At 40.0% G+C, this 25,621-nt stretch overlaps 1 protein-coding gene across 2 annotated transcripts in view; it reads right to left on the bottom strand.

The window, feature by feature from the left end:
• Window positions 1–24,401, bottom strand: part of ADAMTSL3 (ADAMTS like 3) — a 168,092-nt gene extending 143,691 nt beyond the window's left edge. The window contains exons 1-2 of one of the 2 annotated variants that reach the window (XM_041418466.1): window positions 24,271–24,401; window positions 22,960–23,054 (exon numbers count right to left, since the gene is read on the bottom strand). In XM_041418466.1, coding sequence (XP_041274400.1) covers window positions 22,960–23,043 — 84 coding nt within the window. In that variant the 5' untranslated portion in view covers window positions 23,044–23,054; window positions 24,271–24,401. The remainder of the gene's footprint in view (window positions 1–22,959; window positions 23,055–24,270) is intronic. The other variant, XM_041418468.1, reaches the window with a different exon arrangement.
• Between the last annotated feature and the right edge of the window lie 1,220 nt (window positions 24,402–25,621).

Here is a 25,621-nt window from a genome sequence, read left to right as displayed (position 1 = left end):
AATTGCTTGAACGTAGTAAGAAATAAAACATTAATATTTTAGATACAGAGGAATTTTAATTTTAGACTTTCTTAGCACCAAGAACCACAAAAGTAAGAACTCTTCCTGTTATGTACACTTAATACATATAAACATTACCTAGATTTAAATCAGTCATTCCCTAATTAGGCCTGTGTTCTTGCTAAAATTGGGAGCATAATGAGATCAAACCCAAGTAATGGAGAGGAAAACTTCAAAATTATCTATTTCAAATGCTGAAAATTACAAATACCATGTTCTTCTTGAAACTGCCTCAATATCTTACTTTTTAAAAGAAACACAAACAAAAGATAAAAGGTCCAATCAATAGAAGTGTTACAGTTATGCACAAGTGCAGTACCCTGCCCAAAGTAAATTCTGAAAAGAAAGGAGAAATACAGTGAAGGCAGTTTGCTTTCCATAGTTTTGTGGCTCTTTTATTAGTTCTTGTTGGAAGCGGAAAATGGGCAGCATTCATTTCCAAAATCATTGGTTTAGGGGGAAAAAACCCAAGAAAAGCAAAATGAGAAAAACTATCTGCATTCTTAATGACTTGTAAATACATGTTTGTCAGATTAATATGCACAGCAAGCCCAATCATATATCAAAATGTGTGTATTCCCATTTAATTCAAGTTAAATATGTGTCTCCTGAGCTGCTGCAGCATTTGATTTATGCCCCAGGGAAGTAATATACCAGCTAAGTAGCAGTTTAGTTTAATGGATTTTCAAGGACTCCAATACAAAAATGTTAGATAGAGCACAGCATCCCAGCTTCATCACAACATGTAAAAGTGTATTTCCAGATAAACAACGTCACACTAACAGTTCAGAACTTCAGCTATCTCCAGAGCAAGAAATCCTGATGAATAAATATCTAGTAAGAGTAAGATTAGCTTTTGTCATGGCCAAGATCTACAGAAACAGCTTCCTAATGCTAGACACTCTGAAACATTTAAAGACCCTGCAAGGGAACTGAGTTTCCACAGAAGCTGCCAGCAGCTCAGCATTTCTACAGACCAGGCCAATTATTTAATTATTAATATTAAACTAAGAGGCCAGCATTTCAAATCAGAATTAAAGTATAAATGTCATTTCTCCTAGAAAAATGAAAGAGGACTTGGCTGAACTGAAGTCAAGCAGTTCTTCACAGAAGAATTCTGAAAGAAAATTTGGCTGTCAGATTTCATCAGGGAAGCCACAACTGAAGCAATGAGACAAATCTGAAACACTGAGTCAAAAGCTCTGCTGGGGACTGAACTAGAGTAGGAGACTCAAGTATTGTTCTTCCATGTTGCATGCTCTGTATTAGTTAAAAGCAGACTTAAGACATGTCTGATTTAAGCCCAGATCTAATTATTTTTCCTTTCATCTCTCATTCTAGGCCTGCTTGAACATGAAGAAATAAAACAAGCTTGGAAAAATGTGCCTCTGAGTTGAAGATACATACAAAGATAAGCAAAAGACAATTCTTAAATATTTTGGATAAGCTACCATTTTTCCAACACAGTAAAATACTGCCAGCAAGCAACTTAGACACTGATAGTTCAGCTATTGTTTGAAGTGTCTATCACTGAAAACTGAACCTAAGCTGTAACTATAATCATACTCACAGCTGCAAGAAAGCAACTGCCTACATCATCTCTGCTGCTCAAACCATCCTGTGCCCATTCAAGCACTCGGAGCCATTCCAGTGACTGGAATGTGTTTAAGATCACGTCACCAGAGAAAAGTGCTCAGCCTAAACCTCTCTTCAGGCTCTCAGTTTGTACAACTTAAAGCCAACACTGAAACAGGAAGAACAATGGAGAGCATCTAGTTTTTAAATTAAGATCCCATCTTTCAGTCTTTTCAAAAGGATATTTCTACCACCATTTTTCTTGATTAAATGTAAATACATTTTCTTTGGCTGCAGACTGAGATCAACACATTTTGAAATCTTTTTCTGCACCCTCTAAAATTTATACTAGTGATTAAGCTTTTGGATATTTATCAACAATTACTTATGTTTTCTCTTGTTATTGTCTGGCTAAAAGATTAAACATTTCACTGAAAGGCTGCAGCAGTATTTAGTCAAAACTTCATTTACTTTCAAAACCCAGCTTAAATATCGACTTCGCTTCATATTTCTGAAAGAAATATTTCTAAAAGAAATATGAACCCTGAAATTTTCCTACTTCCAGTGAAGCTTCTTCTAAACTCTGTGTTAGGCAGACTCTGCCTGCTTTCCAAAGAACTGATCAGATGTGCCTAAAATTTGCTCTAAAATAGCAGCAGCAGCAGCCTGAAGCTGCTCCCAGTGATATCAGTTCCCAGAGACCCTCTCAGAACCAGGGCCCAAATCCAGCTGCAGCAGGACAGCATCCCTTACAACATAACACTGGTAGGTCTGTGAGCAGCACTGCTTGCTCAGTTCTCTCTAGTTTTGTAAAAATAAGAGCCAAGGGCAATTCAGCACCCAGAGAAGATAACCCCAGAGCAGATCACTTCCAATTTTTGTCAGAAAGCTACTGACTGTGGATCAGATCCTGCTTGCAAAATATGCAATACCCAATTATTTCCCCAAGTCTTTAGCTTAGCCTTGGGGAATGGGGAAGGGGCACAGCTATGTTTAGATCCAAGAGAAAAGCAATTTTATGGCATCTAGATAAATCAATCTACACTGGTGAGTGAAGATTCTACCCACATGTTCCCCAAAGCTTGTGCTTTGGGGGTATGGGAATGGTTGAGGGATGTTTTCAGCCTTTTTTAAGACTAAATCCCCTATATCAACTCTCCTCTGTGATGAAACAGTGAAAGGAAGGAATATCTGGAAATGAGACAGAATATAGTATTTCACTTAAACCCCTTTTAAAAATCTTGCAAGACAGACATAAGTGACTGAAGTCTAAAAATATATTTTTTATCTCCTCTTCCACCATATGTTCCTTTATTGCAGACAAAAACTTCTTTTTATTCTCTTATTTAGTAACCTAATAATTGGTAAAATTCTTGTCATAAAAGAAGTCCTTTCATATTCTTATGAAACTCTACACCTTTTATTCACTGACAATTTCTAAAGGTTCTCACGATCCTCACAGAAAAAAATACATTACAAAAGTACTGTGAGCATTCTTAGCAAAGAAGGTGGGATAATCTGTGATAGCATTTTAAAGTTTTTGTTGCAGTTTAACCTGACAGGAAGCTGAACACCACACAGATATTCACCCCTCACAGCAGGATGGGGGAAAGAATCAGGAAAAAGGCAAAACTCCTGGCCTGAGATAAAGACAGTTTAACTGGTCAAAAAAAAAAAAAAATAATGATAATTTTAAAATGTACAAAACAAGGGATGCCCAGTGCAACTGCTCGAGATAAAGACAGTTTAACTGGTCAAAAAAAAAAAAATAATGATCATTTTAAAATGTACAAAACAATGGATGCCCAGTGCAACTGCTTTCTATTTCTTGACTGATGCCCAGCCAGTCCCTGAGTACCAGCCACCCACCCCTGGCCCATTTTCCACAGTTTTATTGTTCAGTTTGTTCCCACCCAGCTTGGGACATCCCAACATCCCAGTGGACACCTGGACTCACCCGCCCTGGCTGTGCCCCCTCCCAATTTCTTGTGCAGCCTCCTGGCTGGCAGGACAGTGTAAGAAGATGGGAAGTCCTCAACTTAGTGAAAGCACTGCTCAGCAGCAACCAAAACACCATTATTCTCATCCTAAATCCATAATACAGCACTACAACAGCTACCAGGTGGAAAATTAACTCCATGCAGCCAAATCCAGGACATTTTGTTAGTGTCCTTTATCAGGAACACCATGTGTGAAGGATTTTTTTGTTGCTAAATTGACCAGCTGCTGGCAACTGCACTCCTTTGCAGGGAACCAACAACCCTGCTTGTCTGTGATCCCAGTTACAGGTCCAGTTACAAACTGGAGGAGACTGGGAGCATAATCTTTGAGGAAATGCAGATTGCTTTACAAAAGACAAGGAAGAAGAATAATTTAAGGCCATGTAGGATTGCTATCAGAAGCAGCTGGATTATAAATCTCAACAAATCAACACATTCATTGAATGGAGATTCACATTGCTTAAGGAACAAAGGAAAGGAGAAAGGATACAGAGTCATTCCTTTAATGTGGAAGAAGCATCCACCATGAAGGGCCAAGACACCCTATGCATTAACACAGACCTCAGGATTACTCAATTACACAAAATATTGATGAATAGAGGCCTCATAAGAAGAACAAGAAGCTGCAGAAGCCTAATCCTTTCCTAGTGAGATAAACAGCACCCAACTGGCTTGCAAGACCAACGTCACCCTTTTCTAATAAATTATTTTCTCCTCATTGCCTCTCCCGGTATCCAGACTGGATAACTACTCTAACAATGCTGAAGAAAGGTTACAGGAAAGGTGTGAATACTCCCAGGGAACCAAAACTTGCAGTTTAACAAAAATCCTCCTAAAAACTACCAAAAAGCAAAAATTCTGGGCAGGTGAACTTCATGGCACCCTTTTTTTAACATTTCTGCACAGACCTCGTGAAATGTCTCTTTGTTTTCACCTGGCCACAATGACATGCCCACACTGGTGTGACAGAAGGATTCAGGATTTAAGGAAAAATACCTTCCACTGCGTATGACCAACTTTTCTTCATGCAGGTCTCAACACTTCAAGGAAGGCAATATAGGTGGTAGCAATTTGTATATTTATGTTTGAGCAAAATGGGACCTAGGACACTGTGGGGCACAGCAAAAGAGTCTTAGCACCATCAGATAAACAGGATAAGGGTGAGGGAATGCAAGATTCACACAATACTTAGCTCCCACACAGTATATTATACAGAACTAAAAACTACACTTAGTCCTTATATACTCTAGTATTATTGTACTATTCATCAAGACATATTGTGTGACTCAAAGGTGTCAATACCCTCATTTACAATGGCCACTCTCAGGAGAGTCTGGGACTTCTGACTCAGATTTTCCAAATTCTTTTTAATTTAAATTATAACCTGAATGTTATTAATGGTATGTTATGTTAGTATGATTATTTATATTTAATTTCCTTTTGAGTTTTTTCTTTAATAGTGATATAATTTGAACTGACACAGTAACATGCTTTTCATATACTTCAGTTGAAATTGTGCCTAAGGGCAGTGAAATTCTCATCCATAAGCTGTGTGAAGAAAAAAACTCTGGCACTCAGAAGCCAAACACCTGCTAGAACTAGTGGCGGATCCAGATTTTTAAGAGAATTCCTGTTGCATAATGAAAACACAAAGAAGGGAAATGTGTGGGGTGATGGAATGGTATTAAAACCACGGCACTTAGGGGTGAAAAAAGAATCCTAAGCTGCTATACACTTCAGAGCTAAATGCTGAAGATTTTGGCATTAAAGTTGTTCATGGGTGCAATTAAAACCAGAGACTTTTGTCGTGTGAGGAAACCTGAACAGTGACTCTGTCATACACTGCAGGGCACTGCCATGCCTTTCACTGCTCATGACAGAGTTTTCTCCCTGCCCTCAATCTCTGTACATCTTCTTCTGATTCAGGTGGCAGGGACAAACTGGCAAATATTCAGCCCCCAGAAAAGGCTGCCCTAGCACTAGTAATTTTTCTTCCTTGCATGCTGTTTATACAACTTTGTCATCAGCAACAGTGTGGTGTTTATCATGAACTAAACAGGTAGATGAAATGGATGGAATTGCTCTGCTACTGTAAATGACTACAAATTCTCGTAATAGAAATTGACCTGGAAACAGGCAAACTCTCAGCCACCAAGAACTGGAATAATTTCTTAGCAGGAAAACACATCTTCGTCACAACTCTAAGATCAAATAGCCCAAAAATCAAGTAGGAGAAGCCAAAGGGCATGCAACTAATCAACTTGGACAGATCAGGAAGAGAGAAAGCTTCTGATAATCAATATCTGCAATCAAAAAGTTTCTCAATGACTGAACAGTCCTGTGGGTGCCACAGGAGAGCTTGGGCTAACACTACTCCTCATCCACCTTTCTCACCAGAGCACCAGGAGCACCTGCTACCATCTTATCAATACATCTGTAAAGAGGGGCTGCAGAGGGGGTGTATCCCAAAATTCGGCTTGCAAAGACAGACCACCCTGAATAAGAGTGTAAATATTCAAAGTGGTTCTCCTCCCTGTTACCTCTAGCTGACGAATCCTCTCTCACCTGGAAGAAACCAGACTGCAGAGAAATGCCCCAGCCAGATGTTCACTCCCAGGCTCACTTAGGATTTCCAACAGCTCAGCACATAAATGCATTTAACATATGGTGAGGAAAATGTGATTTTTCCACTGCTAGTTTTCCACTACTTCTGATAATTTTAGAGATATTAACCCAGTTCTTTGTCTACTCTTCTTTCTCCATTGCAATGAGTCCCTTTGCAGGGTTTATGGACTGAGCAGCCTTGCACATTGAGTTGGTCAGGCACATTTTCACAATAAGGAAGCAGTTAAATGGTCATGGTTCTGCTGTAGGAATGTTGGTTTAAGGCTATTAATAAGGCACATGAGGTGAATGCCTTTCAGCCAAGCGCCCTCCACGTGTGCACACCTGTTTCAGCATGATTTTAAAAAGAAATCCCCAAAAGAAACTGTTCATAGCACGCAGCTTCTAAGTCTCAAACACGTTTCTGCAAATACTCTAAAGGTTTTAAGCTTTTAGTGCTTTACTGGTGTCAGGAATTCTGACACCAACCATGAGGAAAACATGCTACTTCACAGTAAACCATTTTTCCCTAAGAAATTACTTTTGTCTTACCATTTGTCTGCCACTTGGACACTACTGACAGTGATTTCCAGCATCATCATTCCCACCTGATGAGCTACTGCTGAAATGGTTTCCCAGACTGAGGCCCACTGTTCAAACACTGCAACTCACTTCTCCAAGCACTCTAATTTAGCTACATTTAAATCTCAGCTTAACTATTCCTTCAGTCCAGTGATGCCAGTCTTGATATTTATGATTCATCCATTTTTCAGCTTCCTCTCACTTTTTACAAGGGAGAAAGGGTGGTTTTTCAAATATATTTCCTCTTTCTCTCATGCCAGTGAAAGCATCTCAAGCAGAGCAAAGTTTTAACTGTGTGTTGTACCGAGCCAGACACATTATGCAGCATTAGAAATTAAATGCTAACTAGAAAAAGGTTCAATAGCAGAACAAAAACCAAATAATGCAACTGTGTAACAGGACAAACCATTAGTCTGAAGATTGTTCCCTTCCTGGTCGCAACTCATTTACCAGCACTAACTGACAGCATTTCATGTGTATGCTCACTAACAAGCCACTACTTAGATTATTCTGCTTTAGCAGCAAACCCCAGAGCAATTAAAAGCTCACATGACAGGCACTGCAGGCATCTGTTCACTGACAACTGTTAAGACTAATGGTCATTAGTTTAATGACTCATTTTTATTCTTCTCTCCAATGTGTACAGTAATGCTGGAGGACTGATATGGTGAAGGGAAAAGGGCTCTTACTGAGGTGAGAAAAGATAAACACAGGCCCTGCTGCTGGAAAGAATGAAATAAATCCTCTGAATGAAGCAGAATTGCTGAAATGTTAAAAGACACAGCTGAGCAAGTCAGACATAAAATGAAAATAGAAACTGCTAATTCAGAACAGGGTGCCTGCTCTAATCAGGATAGTTTCAACACTACAACTTCATCACCCATCTTCTGCGTCCAGCAAAGCAATTTTGTTAAGCAATTTTAAAATGATCCAGGTGATTACAGAAAGGCATTCAATGAACAAATAAAGGATAAAAAATGGACAGCACTCAGGAACATCTATAATTCTAAGGCAAGCCATTGTCTAGAATTTTGGAATTTAAAAATGAATGATGCCCTATTAAATGCCCTGCATTTTCTTTAAATATTTTAAGCACCAAGTGTCTTCCTTGTGACTGATCCCATTATATAGTAATTTTAGTCTTCTAATGGTCAATATTTCAAATGCAACAAGTAGCAAGTAGAAGTGAGTGAAAGAGTTATCACAGAAGGAGCACAGAACGATGGGCCCTGTGACTGTATTCCTGCTCACTCATCTTGTATTCTCATTCCAGCAGCTGAGTGAATTCCTCCTCTCCGTGTGCATTGCTCTGGGAACTTGGCCCCCACGTCCACAACACGGGATTTGCCAATACATACCACCTGCATTCTGAGGGAACGGAAGACCTTCCTGTGGAGGAATATCTTCCCATCCTGTGTGGGTGTACAGAAGCAGATGTGGATGCACAATGGATAGTTCCCAGGACAGATGAACTGAGACATGTCATAAGTCATGCACTGCTTTCCAATTATGATTGTCTTTCTACAGGAAATTTAACAGAATCATTTTACTCCGGAATATCACTCTGGAGTTTATGATGGCATAGCAGATGGATAGTGGGATAAATGGTCATTTCCTTCTCTTTACCAGCAGTTTGAAGAAGCTAACTGGAGGAAGCGATAACTTTTCAGCAGGTACCAAGTTAACTGACATTTCACTGAACCTACCAGCAGCCCAAACTTAGAGATCCACAACTGGATACAAAGCACAGACTGTAGTTAAGCTACTGAAAAACCCTCCTGATTCCACAGTAAAGGCTGTGGAAAAACTGACTCTTATTGTTGGTGCTGGTACACTCAAATCTCCTAACACATTTACCTTGCACACAAAATGAGCAATCAGCTCTAAGTGCCATGGACATCCTTTAAGGGCCACTCATTTGGCCTCTCCTGCTACAGCCAAGGGGAAACCACCACTATTTTGCTCAAAAGTAGGATGACTACTAAGGAAAAGCTTTTAAAAACAGCTTTTATATACTGAATTCTAAAAGAGTACACAATCTTGGGTTTTCCCCTTGAACAGTTTTGAGAAACTGTCATACCTCTGGTAGGACAAGGGATGCTCTACTCACTACTTTTTAAACCAGCGAGGGCCAGGGGAACGTGGAGTCCCCAATACATGCCTCATGTCCAACCAGTGGTGCAAGATCATCTACTCTTGTATATCTAGCAGCTGCTCTTTTACCACTACCATTTGCACTTAAGGTTAAACAGAATTCTTGACAGAATAGTTTCATTTTAAAGATTTACAGAGGGGTACTATTCCTACAGAATCTTTTTCAGCTATTCCTGAGCACTTTTGGAAGGATCTGTGGCAATAACCTCCCCTGAATTTTCTTATCCACAGTCAGCTCTTAGTTTGCCAGTACAAGCTAATGTGAGCTCGGAGGCCAACCCTAACAGCTCAGTATCTAAAGTTTTAGCATGTTTCCAGATTCTCATATGTTTGTCTTTAGCATTCTAAGACTTTTCAAAATACAGACAGAATCCAAGAACAATGGACTGTGCAAAGGGAGGGAAATAAATTCATCTACCCTTCTATTTAATTGCAGAAGATTCCTTTTGCCCTACACATCTATAACTTCTCAGACTAAAGACAACCATGACACTAGAAACTACTGCAGCTGGAACCTTCACATTCTGGTGAACTTGCAGTGGTGTGAAATACTGTGATCTTCCTGATTCATTTGATGCATTCTTATCCTGCATAATTATACATCTCTTCACATTCTTTTCTTCACTGTTTTGCAAATTGAAAACATTAAGAGTCTCACTGTTAAGCCATGCTGGAGTTATCTGTGGCAGTATTCCTATTTTCATTTGCACATTTTACAGTCCTGGTTTCCTCTGCACCCTAAATAGAGTAAAATGCTATTATAAGAAGCCTAAACAGAAACCATTTTAAATAACACGATCCAAATATAAATCTTAACCTGTGTATTTCCCTGCAAGATTGGCTGTACTTGGAATTATCAGTCCAGAACATCTCTATTTCAGAGCCCAGTTCTTTTGGCCAAGATAGATGTTCTTTTATCGTGATTATAGTGAAAAAAGCCAACTTGCTGGCCTGACTCAGGCTGTAATTATTCTGTGTCTTTGTACAACCTTTTTATAGTTCCTGGTGGAAAGGCTGAAGGAAATCCTACACATTGCAGAATGTCTAAAATTTTTTGCCCTCTTGCAGAAAACCATTCAAAAATGACTGAATGAGACTTATCCCTTCCCTATATGATTTCTCATTCTTCAAGTTAAGATAATGCTAGATTTAATATAGTCTCTAAATTTCAAAATAGTCCAAAACTCTTAATTTCTACCATTTACAAACAGTCATTCCACATTACCTAAAAGTCATAAGAACCCAAACCAATACCTATTCTAAATCAGTGTGTTCTGTACTACTACTTCCTGGGAGGCTGGGGGCCAAAGTCACGTAGGAAAGGGAGGGTCTCCTTCACAGGTCTTTACAAGGTATAGAAATTACATCTTAAAAAAAACCCCAGTAATGTAACACAAAACCTTGTGCTTAAATCCCCAAGTCTACTGTGAGTGGACAAATAGAAAATCAGGGCAGCCCACTTAAATAAATAATCCACCTATTGCTACTAATTATATTTTTCTCTTCTCATGTAGATGAAAAACAGCCAATTTGTACTATTTTGAGAATTATATTCAAGGAACAGAGGAAGTTATGTACAGCACATTTTAAACAAAGTCAAAATACAGAAATCAAATTCAACTTCAGCTGAGGAAAGTTTAAAAGAAATTAAAGTTAATAGAATAAACCCTCCTCTGTAAATCTCTTCTTATAATTTCCTTCAGTTAAAGATAACAACATACTGGATTTAAGTCTATACATAACATATCAAATGCTTTTTTTTCTTTTACAGAGGATCTATTCATAGCAGCTTGTATTTGCAACATATGCAGCAAATTATACTATTAAACACTTAATCCCAATAAAGTTTAAATTTCACCCCTAACAGTAAAGCTTGTACAGTTCTTGCTCTACTTGAAATCAGATTCTAGAAATAAACAATAACAGTCATAGGTAGGTATCGTGACAATTAATAATTGAACATTTGAGATATATTTGAAATGCAGCTGGTTATGTGGAAATGTGCTGATGAAATATTAAGACTAATCATTAAATAAATTTTTTGCAGTTGACAAATAGAAAATATAGAGTAAACATTACCAAGATGTAGGAAAATATCAGCTAGGTGAGAGCCTTGTGATTCTGGTTACATGTCTCTGAAAACCAGGGCTCCATGTGCCCTTCAGAGCAGTCAGGACCAACCCCACTGAGAGCCCTCTGCAGCTCCAGAGCCTTGGGAAAGGGCTGGGTACCCCACCAACCCTCACAACATCCAGAGGGAAAAATCCTTTCTGCAGCAGGGATGCTCTGGTGCTGACAGCCCACAGAGGCTGCACTGCTGGGGCAGCTCTCCAAAAAGAGCAACAGGCACAGGTGAGCTACACCAGCATTTTAAAAGCTGAACAGAACAAGTATCAATGAAGAGAACTGGACAAATTTCAACACAAATACCCGCACAGAGTAATGAGTTGCTGAAAGCAAGGTCCATTAGAATCAAGAATGTCCCCAGAAATCCAAATTTTATTTCTGCTCAGGTGCTCCATACATTATTTCTGACCTATCTAGTGTTAATTATGCAGCTCTGAACAGGATTGTTTTTTCCTAAGGTACTTTATTAAAAGAGTCAATTCCAACACAAAATCAGGCAAACAGGCCTCTATTTTACAAAACCTGTCATGCCATGCAAGTCCCAGAACAGGTATTCAGCCTAGCAAAATGCACCACCCTTCAACATGAAGCACCATTCCTCATTTTTCTCACCCCATATTCTAATTCAGCTGTGCAAAAACCTCTGATTGTAATTTCTCAACTAAAAATAACACTGGAGTAAATTATTGTTTTATGCAGCAGCACTGTAACTTATGTATAGGGAAGAGTCCATCAGGAGCCTGCAGCTTTCTAACACTTAATTTAGACTAAAATTCAGCTAAAGACAATCTCAGTTTGCCTAAGACTTTGTTAGTGCAATCACATATGCTACACATGCAGGTATTTCCACATAACATACACCTAGGAACAAAATTTTAAATTTCAGCAGTGAATTGCACACCTGAAGCAGAGACTTGAATTTTTCTAGGGTTGTTAAATGCTCCTCAGGAAAAAAAACATGCTAACTTTTCTCTGCAGGCAAAGGAACAGACTCTTTGACAGTTACTCTGTGCTTTTGATTTCACCTAAAGATGCAGATGCAATTTCTCAGAATACAGATGTCTAACTCTTGCAAATCCATCTATCCCAGACACTGAAAAAAGAATTGGGTCCTTCATTACAAGAACAGGTTAATGAAACTGGACTTGTCTCCTATCAGCTGGGGAATCCCATTACTGAAGTCAGTAAGTTGCTTTGGTAACATGGAATAAATTCATGAAGGTGTTCAGAGCAGTCTGATTTTGGGAAGAGCTGGGGAAGAACTAACAGGTGCAAGGATGTTGTACTTAAAAAACTTTTTCTCAGGAGACTGAATAGAGTTGATGACATGGGAAACTTGGGTTGCCAACTTTCTACATAGTATATAACTCTGGGAAAATTAATTTGATCATGAAGGTCAAAGAGAGAGGCCAGCCCATTATTGAAAGATAATCTAATTGAATTTTGCCAATTTTGTCTGAATGATTACTCTCCAGATGAAGAACAAGTGTGACTTTTTCATTGCTGCTAGTCTTTTTTCTTCACCTCTAGGCTCACTTTTTCACAGACCCATCTGGAACTAAGAAACCACATTAGTGGTAACTTCCCACAATCAAAGGGTTGGTTTTGTGCAGCTAGCTAAGTTTTCTCCACACTTAGCACAGCTTTCCTTGAGAGAAGATCATCCAAACTCAGCATCCTTACTCTCAGAGTAAGGTATTCTTGAGCACAGTAAGACAACGTTGAGTGGTAACAGTGGAACCTAAACGTTGGCTTTGACTATTCTGACCCAGACATGCACATTACTAGTTAATGTTTGCATTATTCATTCGCATTTTGTGCCAGAGAAATCTTACTCCACGAGTTAAATTTTATTCATAGCTCAAGTCTACATTCAAAATAAGACTGGGCTAATATGGAAGCAAAGACTTATAAAAATTGAAAACTCCCTTTGAAACACATGCTTTCCAGTAAGTGCAGCTAGCAAAATGCAAAACACTGTCAACATTCCTACACCATGATGTCAATTTTCATCTGCACAGACAAAATGCTGCTACATGTAGAAATCAGTTCTGCCTTCCTCTCTGGTGGTGTACTCATGTCTCCCTCTTTTCACTCTCAGAACTGCACCATGCAGTGGAGACTGCAACCCCTTAAATGCTCAGAGACACCTCCTGAAGATAATTCTGGGAAAAAGCCGCATTAATTTTTAAAAAATGAGTTTCCACATTCAGCTTCAGTTCTCCTGAAAAACAGTGTACATGCTCCAAGGACCAGTTTTGATGTTTGCCTCTACAGCAGTTCAGAGGAACTCCTGCCAACAGGGAAGGACCATAACACCTGATAAAATGGTCTTCAGTGACACAAAATAAAAAAGTGACTTGTAAAAAATGGAAGTCACTTCAATTCTTGCAAGGTTTATAAGAAACAGGAAAATTATCTTTATTATTTCTGCGGTTTTTTTTTCCCTCCAGAGAGACAAATACAGCCATTTTTCAAGAAAACAGCTGCAGGCAACACTTTTAAATGCCATCTGTCTTTAGCAGTTATATGATGAAGAGATGGACTTATTCACACCAAACAACAAGAAATATGATGGCCAACTGGTTAGCACTACTAAAATTCAGCCTCAGTTTGCTTCCTATGGGCAGGTCTTCCTCCAGAAAAACTCCCACTGATGTCTCAGGCAAAGTGCCTGAAGGCTTCACTTGTTACTCAAGTGCAGAATGCTGTACTGTTGAAGTAGAAAGCCTGAATTTTACAAAATAAAGTCTCACTTGTGGCACAGCAACCTTATGAAGGATCTTCTTCAAAACTGAAATCTTGTAGAGCTTGGAGTACAAGAGCCTATCACTGATTTACTATCACTACTACTATCACTGATTTAAAGTGAGCTTTTGGCAGGCAAGGAATGATGAGACACTCAGTACAGGGCAAGAGGACTAAGTCTTTTCCTCAGTATTATCAAAGATTGGCCTTAAAATTTGAAACAGTAAAAAGAAAGTTTATAATTCCTACATTTCCCCCATTTCTAAGTAGTGGCATCTATGTGACACATTACAAATGGCTCACAGAGGTCTAAATTCAGCAGTAAAAATAAGCAATTACAAACAAATACATCACTGATGTCTGCTAAGGACATAATTCAAGCAAGTTCAAAAGATCAGAACAAAACACACATGTTTTCTTATCCCAACTAAGGCCCTTCTCAAGATGGTTATCTACAGGAAGAAATTTTCTCCAAGAAAAGCTTAGTGCTCTGAGAACACCTCTGTTTCCCTTGGAGAAACCATGCAAGTTGGGGTTTTTTTAATTAAAATTAAATTATTAATTTTTATTTATGAGCTAAACAAAAATTTCCCTTTTATTGTCACACTGCATAAGGGAAAAGCTTTAAAAGACTGGGTGTTAAGAACAGGTGATGCTGACAGGATATTGGAAAAGCCCATGAGACTCACAACATTAAGTAAAATGTATTTGCCCACTGATCTAATTGCTTACTAATTTTCAAATCTATTCCCACCAGATAACTAATGGCATTTTAAGCCCAGCTCCTGGCATTAAAAATACATTTATAGTTCCCTCCTAGCAGAAGATAAACAGCTGCATGGTAAAACCCCATATGTTAAGACAGCATTCTGGAGGTTTTCCTTATAGTTTGAACCAACCTATTGTGTTCCAAATTTAACTGGAAGAGGGAGGAAAAGGAAACGGGAAAAGCATTTGGGTGTGCAGTTTCACACTGAGGGGAAGGCAATTCTCTCTCATGCACGGAAAACGTCTGGAATATTTGTGTTTTACAAAAGGACTGATCACATCATGGAAGTGGAGCTTAAGGCAAGCCATAAGAAGCTATTTCTCTATTTATCTTCCTCAAGAAAATACTAGTATTTGTTTAAAAATAAGAAGCTATTCCAGCAATTAAGCCTGAATTTCCTCAAATACTTGAAAATCATTCTAAAATTCTAACATTTGAAAATATATCAGAAACATCCTAAAAATGTTTGCATAAAAAATTAATAACAATATAAAAAATTGGGCCATGTATTTCTTGGTTACTTTTTAAATGGTGATTCCTAAGTGACAGTACATCTAGAACTGGTTCTAGTTCAATGATGCTCAAGTATTGCTCTGAAGAACCCCAAAATGACCTAAGAACAGCTGAACTGATTCAGACCATGGAACCATCCAGTCTAGCAGCTTCCAACACCCAAAAAAGCAGGTCCAGAGCAAGAATGCTGCAATACCTTCCCAGCCTGCTGGGGTTCATCTGTACTGTACTGTGAGGTGGATCTTCCCAGTACTCACCCTGTCTCCCCTGACATCCATGTAACCTTCTACTCCACAGTATGGGAAGGAGTGCCAAATACCATTATCATTACATGGATGAAACCCACACTTCATTGCTTTCAGTCTCCCACCTAGTGGTTTTAAAGACCCTCAGTTCTCACCAGCCTAGAGGAAACATGTAAATTGTTAGTCACGTAAAGCACCTTACATTCGTATAAATAAAATTATAAAATCAGGGGACAAAACCAGAGCCTGTTCAAGCAATCTTATCTTTAGCAAAATCCCCTACATAGCATAAAGCACACACAGCCCATCTCTCCAGGGATGGATGTATTCTCTGTCCTGCTTTCAAGAGAAGTGCTGATGAGATCAGCTGGAAGAATCCATAATATGCCACATGTACCTGGCAGTTTACAGCTAGGATATTGCCTAGCAAGCAGACAGTACTCAAGACACTACTGTGCAATTGGATTTTTCAGCCAACATTCGTGTTGCTCAACCAGGGAATGGTTTAAAAGTATTTGAAGACTCAAGAAAACAAAACACCAAATGAGTAATGTGACCTTGAAACATCTAATAAGAGAAGACTCTCAGGAGAGGAAGACAAATTACATATTAGCATATTTCTTTTGTTATACATCCACAGAGAGCACTGAACTTGTTCAGCCTTCTGCTTCCACACCACTGCTACACCACAAGAATCTGCAGTAGTCAGAAAGAAAAGGTCCATCAGAAGAGGCAAATCTGAATTTATCAGAACCAGTACCTGTCCCTTCACATTTCTCCATCCCAGTAGATAGCCTGGAACAGCCATGTATATAAGCAGGGAAATTGCAACAAAAACAGGGGACTTGAAGTTAATTTCTTGCTGAATCAGCCAGCTGGGAATAAAGCCAGATCCTGCAATCTTCTCAGAGCTTCAGCAAGGTGCATGCCAGGAAACACTTATTGCCAGAGACTGAGGAAACACAATCCCTCACTTTTCACATTCTGCAGCAGTGCAGGTGTGTCCATGTCACCTTACTTCATTGGTTCTAAAAGGCAGGAGATCAGGCAACTAAAACTCTCCTTTATACCTTGATTTACCATGCAGTGAGCCCCTATAGGTCCTTTCACAAATACACACTGTAAATGTTGCCCTGTTTTGCTTGCATGCACTAACAGGAGACTGCATCCTATAAATTTTAAGCAGCTTCAATTTTTTTGGCAAAGCACCTGATGACAGAAAAAAAAAATACCATTACATAAACACAGAAATACATGTTTCTACATATAAACAAACATTCCACTTATTCAATGCTACAAATCAGTCTCATTAAGCAGTTGGGACCTCCCACCAGGATACCAACAACAACCATTAGCATACAGCAACAATCTAGTAACTGCAATCATAAATACAGTTTTAATATTGGTTCACAATTTTGTTGAGCTAACTTGCATTCACTGTGTTTCTAGTGCATCCAGAAGCATGACAAACTGACAATTCTTGGAAACCACATTTCTCAAAACAGTCTGAAAATATTGTTCTCATTTTCCCTCTATAATGATGTTAAATCTAATAAATACAAAATTAGAAACAGAAATAACATTGTTGCTAAACACTTTATGTAATATGCTCTCTGCAAGGGATTTATTAGGCCAAGTTCTGAAAAACTACCCTCTCTTTATAAACACGTGACACTTGTACTTGCACTTCTCAAATATTATCTTATATGCACTTGAGTATTAGAATTCACACACCAGAAACCTATTATTTCAAAAGAATTTTTAGGGTGAGAATTTTGGTTTAATCAGCTAATTATGATGAAAAATACTAAGCCAGACTTTTTAGAAGTGCCTAAGGCACCTAATGCCTGGCTCCCATTAGGTTAATTGAAATTTACCTTGTTTTGAAAAACCCAGCTAAGCATTTACCAATGCAATTGAGTACCTAACAGTGTTTGTGTTTAACGTCTCCGGTCTTACTGAAAGACATCAAAACAAAGACTCCACAAACTCTTCTGAAAATACTGCTCTATCTGCATTAATTTAGCACTCTTGTATGGTTGTCATCATCCAAAAAGGAGTTCACAGAACTGTCCTTCCTCATACAAGTTGAATTGAGGGAATTTTGAAAATCTGACCCTTAAACACAAGGGCACTTTTCAGTCTATATTCTTCAGCTAATATCAAGTTCTCTCCTTACAGGAAAGGAAGTTTTGTGCATGACTTCAAACTTAAAGGAGTTATTGTCTATCACTGACAATAAAGTGAGTGCATGGAGCACACAGAACTGCAGTGCTGTACAGCTCCTACATGGGTCTCAGCACTCTCTTTGGAGCTGCCATGGTTATATCCAATGTCCTTTCTGGAATGTTGTGCTCACTGTCAAACTGTACTTCAAAAACAAACCCATTCTTTCACCATGCACAAACTGTTTTGCAGAGATTTCACCTAATAAGAATTACCCTGGAATTGTTCAAGTGTGACTGTGTTGAACAGTGCACAGCCACAGAAGTACCAGCAGTATTGTTAACTGTATAAAACTGTACTGACACATGGATTTGACTAAAGTACAACATTTGCACAATGTAAGTTATACCTGGGATTTCTTGCATAGACTTACAATGCCAACAACTAAAGATGCATGATTATGAATATGCTTCCACTGTCAATGAATTCACTTTATTACTTGATTGTAAGCCATATTGGAGCTCCTGGGGGTTTCAGGAGAGCATGGAGAAATGTTTAATGAAAAGCTTCAAGCACAAAAACTGAACATAAGGACAAATACGTGAACTTACAAGTTATAGAAGTAACAGCAAATAAAAAGGACTCCGATTTTAAAATGTATGTTCTTGCAAAGCAAAATGCATTACAGTGGGTGGCTAAATCTTGAATTCTGGATGAAGAGTAAGAGTTTTAATATCAGTACAGTCAATCATGTACATTTTCTGCAATGCAAAGGCAGGAATGGAATTTGGTGCCCTGTGCAAAACTGCCACCTCAGTGCTGTTTACGCCCCAGTTTGGTAAGGAATATGAGGGATACGGCTGCACCAAGCAGACCTTAATGAATAATTATCAGTGACTAAGCATTCAAGTGTCTTCTAAACCAAAGATCATCCTAGAGCCATTCCTTTATTTCTTGACTACTCTTTCAAGAGAAATTAGAAGCCACTGGCAGTTGCTAGAAATTATTCCTAACCTTGAGGCTTCTCTAAGTATACCAGACTCTTGGATATCTGGTTTTGGAAACAAAAACATGCAGCTCTACACACAACTGATCTCAGAATTTCTGTCCAACTTTCAGTGTAACTTCATGAGAAATTATCATCATAAGGAATAACTTAGATAGTAAAGGGGTGCCTTCATTGATGACATCTGTACTCCTGGTGCTCTCCCATAGCTGACTTTAATTTTTTATGACACATCTTAAAAAGTAAGTATTCATACATAGTTTGTGCCTCAAGTCACAAGAAGCATCAACTTTTCAGGCAATTCCACTATTGGATTGTAAACTAGGGGTAACAGCAGTTCAGATTCTATGAGCACTGGCTGGGCAATCATTATCAGTCATAAATTTAAAGCACATTCAGAAACTGAAGCATAAGTTTTCTGGTAATGCAGTCACTGAGTTGCAACCTTGTCAATAGCAATGAATATTTTAAGTTAGAAATGTTATAATGTCAGATATGTTATTTGTCTTTAGAAGCAGCAACTCAATTTTCACACTAAGAATAAAACCACAGGTCTTTTGAGGCTGATGGCAAAACTCCAGATGGGTGCAGAATTGCCACCTGCTTTCAGAAACAAAACCTTGCTTCAGGTTTAACTCAGGACTTGCCAATCTCACCCTGATATTTCTGATCAGGGTTACTGAAGACTTAAGAATGTTGTATGTAGCTCATAATCTATTTTCTGGACATCAGTGTGCAGTATATCCAGTGACTGTAAAAAAATAATCCAAAGGTTTTCCATGAAGATGGTCTCCAAGTCCACTATGTCATATAATGGACATCAGATTTTTGGCCTTGCAAAGCTCAGCCTTAAAGACATTTACTATGTTGGTAGTTTTTGGCAGATTGGTTATGGCAGAATCATTTTGAAGACAATAATGTTTTCAGTATGTATATCCTTCATTTCCAAAATATCACAGATAGTTAGAAAAGACCATAATGCAGGCAGGGATTGCAGGAACATAAATCATGGAAGCAACCAACAGTTTATTGAATGAATTTATGACCTATGAAACTTTCCCTTCCATAGAAACCAAGACTTAATGCTTCTTAAATACCCAGACATGGTGTCTTTGCTGTTACTCCCTCTGCACACATTACCAACCCCATGGTCTTTGGAGGCAAAATGTACTAACTTTTAGAGGGTTTAATTTGGACTATAGGAACCGAAGAAAATATCAGCATATTCCTGATTTGAAAACAACATACCAGAGAATAAATCTAAAGTGAATCCATGTGTAAAATTCTTGATATGTTTGCCCATACAAATCTGATAGCCATCATTTCTTCCTGCCAGTAATCCATTAGTAAGACTATAAAGATATACAGTCCCACATACATTTCATAACAAATATAACAGCATCTAGTTGAATGGTGTAATAAAATATCATCACAAGGTTAAGAAAGAGTTGGTTACCAGGCTGAACATCCTGCCTTTTCAATTACCAATATGAAGCAATGTGTACTCAAGAGATCACTTCAAAACAGCAGAACTGGGCTTGGACACTTCTACTTTGTTAGTTTAACCTTCTCCTAAAATCTGTAGACTTAATAGCTCTCATGCTACAATGTAAGGAAAAATGAGGAGCCTTTTAAACAATATTTAGCAATAAATTCAATGCTAGGGATGTAGTTAACATTCCCAAATACATATAATCTGTAGAATACAGTAACTTCTTTGGATAGAGTCATCATTTAAATCTTTAGAAACAATGAGTTATACCATGTTGCTGCTACCATTTGACAGACAAGTATCTCGTTTGTTTTCAAGAGAAACATACATACGTAACCTGCTCGTATTACCACTGGCTTTAGACTAATGCAGTCCCATTAATTTCATTTATATTGGCACATAAAGAAAAGGTCAGCTCTGTACTTGCAAAAGAACATGGCCAAGATTTACCCACAAGGGATCTCTTCTTGAGTGATTTATGTCACTGCTCTTGGTCACAGAGCAGATTTAACAATGAGGCAGCTCAACAATGCTCAGGGGTAAACTATTCCCTGGGTTATCCTAGGAAACCTAATTTACCTACCAGTATAGCAACTAATTTGCCATTGACAAAATAATTTTGTCAAATTTGAGACACAGCGGACCTGCAAGAGCAGAGATAATTTTGGAGCCCAGCTCAACACCACACTGTTTATTACCATGCTGTGAAGAATCAGAAAGGACTCCCATAACCAAAGTAAGGTTCCATTGCTTCTCAGGAACAGCTACCTCTTTTTCACAACTTCTCATGTTAAAGTTTACTTTGCATTATATTCATACCACATTTCCACCACATTCTTTTTAAATGGTCATTTTTTTATTCTGTACCTGCCTCAAGCAGGATGAAATTAATCAATTGCACATCAGTGATATGACATGGACTTGTGACCTTGCCCAGCATCCAATTGTTTCTAATTGATTAGCTCTAGACATAAGCACTTTAATAGCCAAAAACAACAGAAGTGGAAGTTATGGTACAATATTAGGGTAAAATGACTGTGTGTGGTCCATTTAGTATGGCCCCAAGCAACCAATTAAAGAATTAATGGTTATTGGATACCAAAAATGTTATGTTAAATAATATAAAATATCTTTAATGTGCCTAAAATTGTGATAAAACACCTAAAACTTAGAAGCAAAAAGGCTTCCTACAAGATTGGGGTTAAGTGCTAATAACTCAAATATGCCAAAGAGATTACAGTATTTTAAAGGACAATCAAGACCATAAAATTTGACCTGGATTGAAGTGTTCATAAAGCTACTCTCAATAGCCAATTGATTACTACAATGTGTTTGGGTTGTTTTTATTATAAAGAGACAAGTGAAGCTATGCCAAACCATTTGTGGAGAAGAGGAAACTATGCCACTACTGGTTCCAGCTCTGCAATAAGAAAAATATGAAAGAAAAAATACAAGAAAAATACTTTAAAAGCAAAAAATGGTCCTTTCATAACCAAAAGGCACAAAACCAAAATTAACATGTCCCTTCTCTGAGTTTCTATTCTTATCTTGAACAGAACTATTAACAGAACACCATGAACTATTTCCTGAGTGTTTTATAGGGCTGGTTATTACAGCATCACTCAACTGCTTGCACACAAAAATACAAGCTGAACAGGCACAGCAAATCTGTAACATTTTTGTCCTTGCACAAGAAACATGCAGGCAAAAAGCAGATCCCACTGTGGCCCTATCTGCCCAGACACATGTTGAATACACTGTGTTTTACTGCACAATTAATACAGATGTAAATTTTTAATTTAATGGCAATTTCTTTACTCAAGTAACCAGTGCACTGGTTAGCTGTGACCATATCCACAGAGAGGAGGTGTTCATCACCTGCCAAATCACTCACAGCACTCAGCAGTGCTACTGAGGATGCAGGGGAGCCCCATTCCCACTACCTTGAACCTCAACATGCACCACAAACTGATCACAGCTTACTCAGCTGTCTAGTACAGTCTCCTCAGTTCTTCATACTCCTTTTGCCTGCTGTATTGTTCTTCAATTCAAAATTCTTCAGGATGTATGTTTATACACTGCCCAGCACATCAGGCTTCACTTCTCAGCATTGCAACAGTACAAACAGTACACAACAACATTGATCTTATTTAAAGAATTTACTTTTTTTGTTGGAAACTACTACAATGCTTCAAAAAGAGGTTCCTATTTATTCTAAAAAAAAACAAATCTCAGTTTATTTAGTCATCTTTTTCCAAGGATTTATTTGATTTATTTACTTAAGTCTGAAGAATCCTTGAAACATGTTGTGCTGTGGGAATTATCAGTATAGAGAATGACATACTGTAACAACATCTCTGCAGCACGCCAGCACACCATATTTCTTGAAATACTCACCTCTTGGAACTGATTAGGCTCACGTGTCAGGCAACAGATCAGATGGCAGCTATGGTTTTTCCTCCATGGTTCCTGTACTCATTGAACACTTGGAGCAAAGACCTTTTTGGGCCACCTTCCTTGCCTTCCCACTTCCAAATGCTTTAGATATTTCTACCAAGGTATTTCTATAACCCTCACTTGCAGCGCCTTAACATTTATCAGGTGCTTAAACTCCCAGGGGCAAAGAACAGCTGTGCTGCCTAGAAAGACCCATGGCATTACACATCTGCCAAGATCTCCCTTTGGTCACCCTTTGGTAAAGTCAGCTACAGTATATTAAGCAGGAGAGAGAATATTCATTTCCCAGATGAACGTCATTGAAAGTTTGGTGAAAGGAAAATGTTCTCATTGGGAGACTTTTAAATAAAAAGAAGCAGCTCCTTCAGCAGTTTTCTGGTTTAAAACAGCAATGCAAAGTGTGCAGCAAGATCACCTGATACAGCACCAGGAATGACAACAGCAACAAGTTCATTACCTACCTCATGTAGGTGAGCATAGAGAGCAAAAGCAAGCCAAGTGATCCCCCAGGACAGCCCAGTGGCTTTAGGGCTGGCCATCCTCATGCCTTGGGGCTCTGCTGAGAGAAATTGTTTCAAGTTACAAACAAAATCAAGCGGGCTCCGCCAGAATTTCAATGACTAAAGCAAACTGGGCCGGCCGCTGGAAGCAGCGCAATGCAAACACCGCCGCGCTGCGCTGGCCAGAGCGGCAGGAGCGCAGCGCATGCCATGAGCACAGCCTGCAGGGTGAGGCAGCTCCGATTAGGGCACAGAAAAGGACCACACTGAGGGGTCGGGGAAACCGGCAACAGCGCACAGGCTTGAGTATCTCCTGAATGTGGAATTTATCAAATTGAGGATCCCTCCCTCCTTGATCTCCCAAATGTAAAACCCAAGGAACAGAGAACTCCTGATGTACTTTCCAGCACTTTCACCATTCAAAGATGAAAGCCCAGCCCTGGGATTTCAGCAGTAATTTGCATTGCCTTTGAAAGCTCAGAGACTAAATAATCAGGGCTTAATAATAGTTCAGAAAAAAAAAATCCATCAATTCAGTGATCATCACAATTACAAGGCCAGCATGGGCTTGTCAATTTAAAATCGCCAAAAACCCCATAATGTAATAATGTTAATAATTCTGCTAATTTCTTATGCCACTGCACCTTATTGCCTCAGACTATACACTACCAGTGATCTCAAAACAGTGCAAGTTTTACGCACCCCCGATACACACACACAAACAGCCCTCCTTCCCCTCAGCCACCACCCCACAAGTTTGCCAAGTCGCACAGTGAATACAAATTTCTCCTTCAAATGAAGTACTCCTTTCTAAAAAGGCAGGCATCTCAAAGGAAAACCATCTATCCAAACAGCTCTTGCACCTGTTCAACTGAACATAATTAAGATTCCTTACAGAAAGAAGCGGTTTATTCCCTCCCTCCAAAAGCATCGTAAAGTTCCCCTCCGTCCTAAAATCATGAGCACTCTCGGATGATTTTGTCGTTCAAAAGTATCAACTATGCCAATAAGAGAAGGAAGATTTATTATTTTTCCCTCTTGTCCCGGCATTGCCGAGAGCCCCAAGCGGCCGAGCACACCAGGCTCCGGTATTTCCCAGGTGCCGGTGCTGGGCTCCCGGAGCCCCGCTCCGCGGTGCCCTCACGGAGACTCCTCCAGAGCGACCCTGGCCAGCACCGCGGCCGCCCCCCTCCCGTGGCGAAGGGAGCCGGCTCGGGGCAGAGGGTCGGGGGCTGCCCTGCCCTGCCCCGGGCGGCCGCCGAGCTCACCCACCTGGTGGAGCGAGGAGCGGGGCCGTGAGGGCGGCGGGGAGCGGGCTGGGCGCGGCCGGCGCACGGGAGAGCCTCGGCTGTCACGGCACCGGGGATGCAGCATCCTGCCCCGCGAGCGGCGGCCCCTCCCTCACGCCAGGCTCCAGCCCACCGCCGCGCCTCAGCCAAGGTCCTACAGGCTGCTGGCAGCGGGCCGCCCCCGCCCCGGCTCCCGCTCCGCGGCTCGCTCGGCACCCCCCGCGCAGCCTCTGCTCCCCGGCCAGCGAGAGCGGGCGGGCGGCCAAGCGAGCCCGTTCCCCCCCCGCTCCCCCCCGGAGGCACTGGCGACGCTCCGATGTCGGGGGCCGAGACCCCGGCAGCCCGGGACCAAGTGGTTCGTCTTCCCCCGAGGGGCAAAAGCTACCGTGAAGTCAGCCCCCGAATCTGATGCAAAGCAGCTTCCAAAACCGCAACCATCCTGTGTCTCATCTGCAAGTAACTCTCACTATACAGCTACAAATCTGCTCGCACACCGAGTAGGTCTTTAATCATGCTGCCCTCTACAATAATTTTAGGTTTCCTACTGTAAATCTGGCGAATATGTCTCGTACGACAGCTTTGCTCTCGTTCTCCCTCTGAGCTTCGAGCTGCTAGACAGGAACGCCAAAATCCTCTACCTTTGCGCTACGGCTTCCACTGATGTTCCAAGCTTTCGTCGAGTCCGCTAAGAGCAGCACGTAGAGAAAGGGCTCTGATCCCTGCCACTGAAGTTAAAAATATGCTCCAGCGAACTAAACATAACCGATGAAGAGTTTGTTCAAATATGTTGCACTGGAAACTTTTCCAATCTGTTTAGGTTTCTCACCAGCACGGGAAGGCGCCTCCTCTATCGTTAGGAACAGAGTGCCCTCTGCTGAAACCAGCCTGCAGAGCCCGGCAGCCGGAGGGAGAGCCGCACGCCCGGCCCGGAGCAGAGATCGCGGGGAGCCCGCAGGGACACCAGCGCTGCCTCCTCCGTGCCACGCGAGCTCACACGCTGCTCTGGTTCAGCTCTGTCTCAGCCCAGATACCTGAGGCAAGCTGTTCTTCCCAGCCTGTACATGATGATAATAGGCTAAGGACCCGGTCTCCTATTTTTCTAATACTGCTCAGCTGAAAGTCTATCAGCTTCCCAGAAAGCCTGGCTTTCCAGCCATTTCAGTTGCCACACTTACTTAAACAGTCCTTTCACTATGACATCAGTTATAACCCTGAAATTGTCTTCCAAAATTATATACCCATGCAGGTAGCAAATACTTCATACTTGATCACAGGTGGTTTTAAAGGCAGAATTTAGACACTAGATCATCCATGTAGAAAGTATATTTTCCTTT

The sequence above is a fragment of the Onychostruthus taczanowskii genome, unplaced genomic scaffold (assembly GCF_017590055.1).
Source record: "Onychostruthus taczanowskii isolate IOZ18803 unplaced genomic scaffold, ASM1759005v1 scaffold6, whole genome shotgun sequence".
NCBI lineage: Eukaryota > Metazoa > Chordata > Aves > Passeriformes > Passeridae > Onychostruthus > Onychostruthus taczanowskii.
Note: the sequence above shows the minus strand (reverse complement) of the source record. Positions and strands in the feature narration are given on the sequence as shown.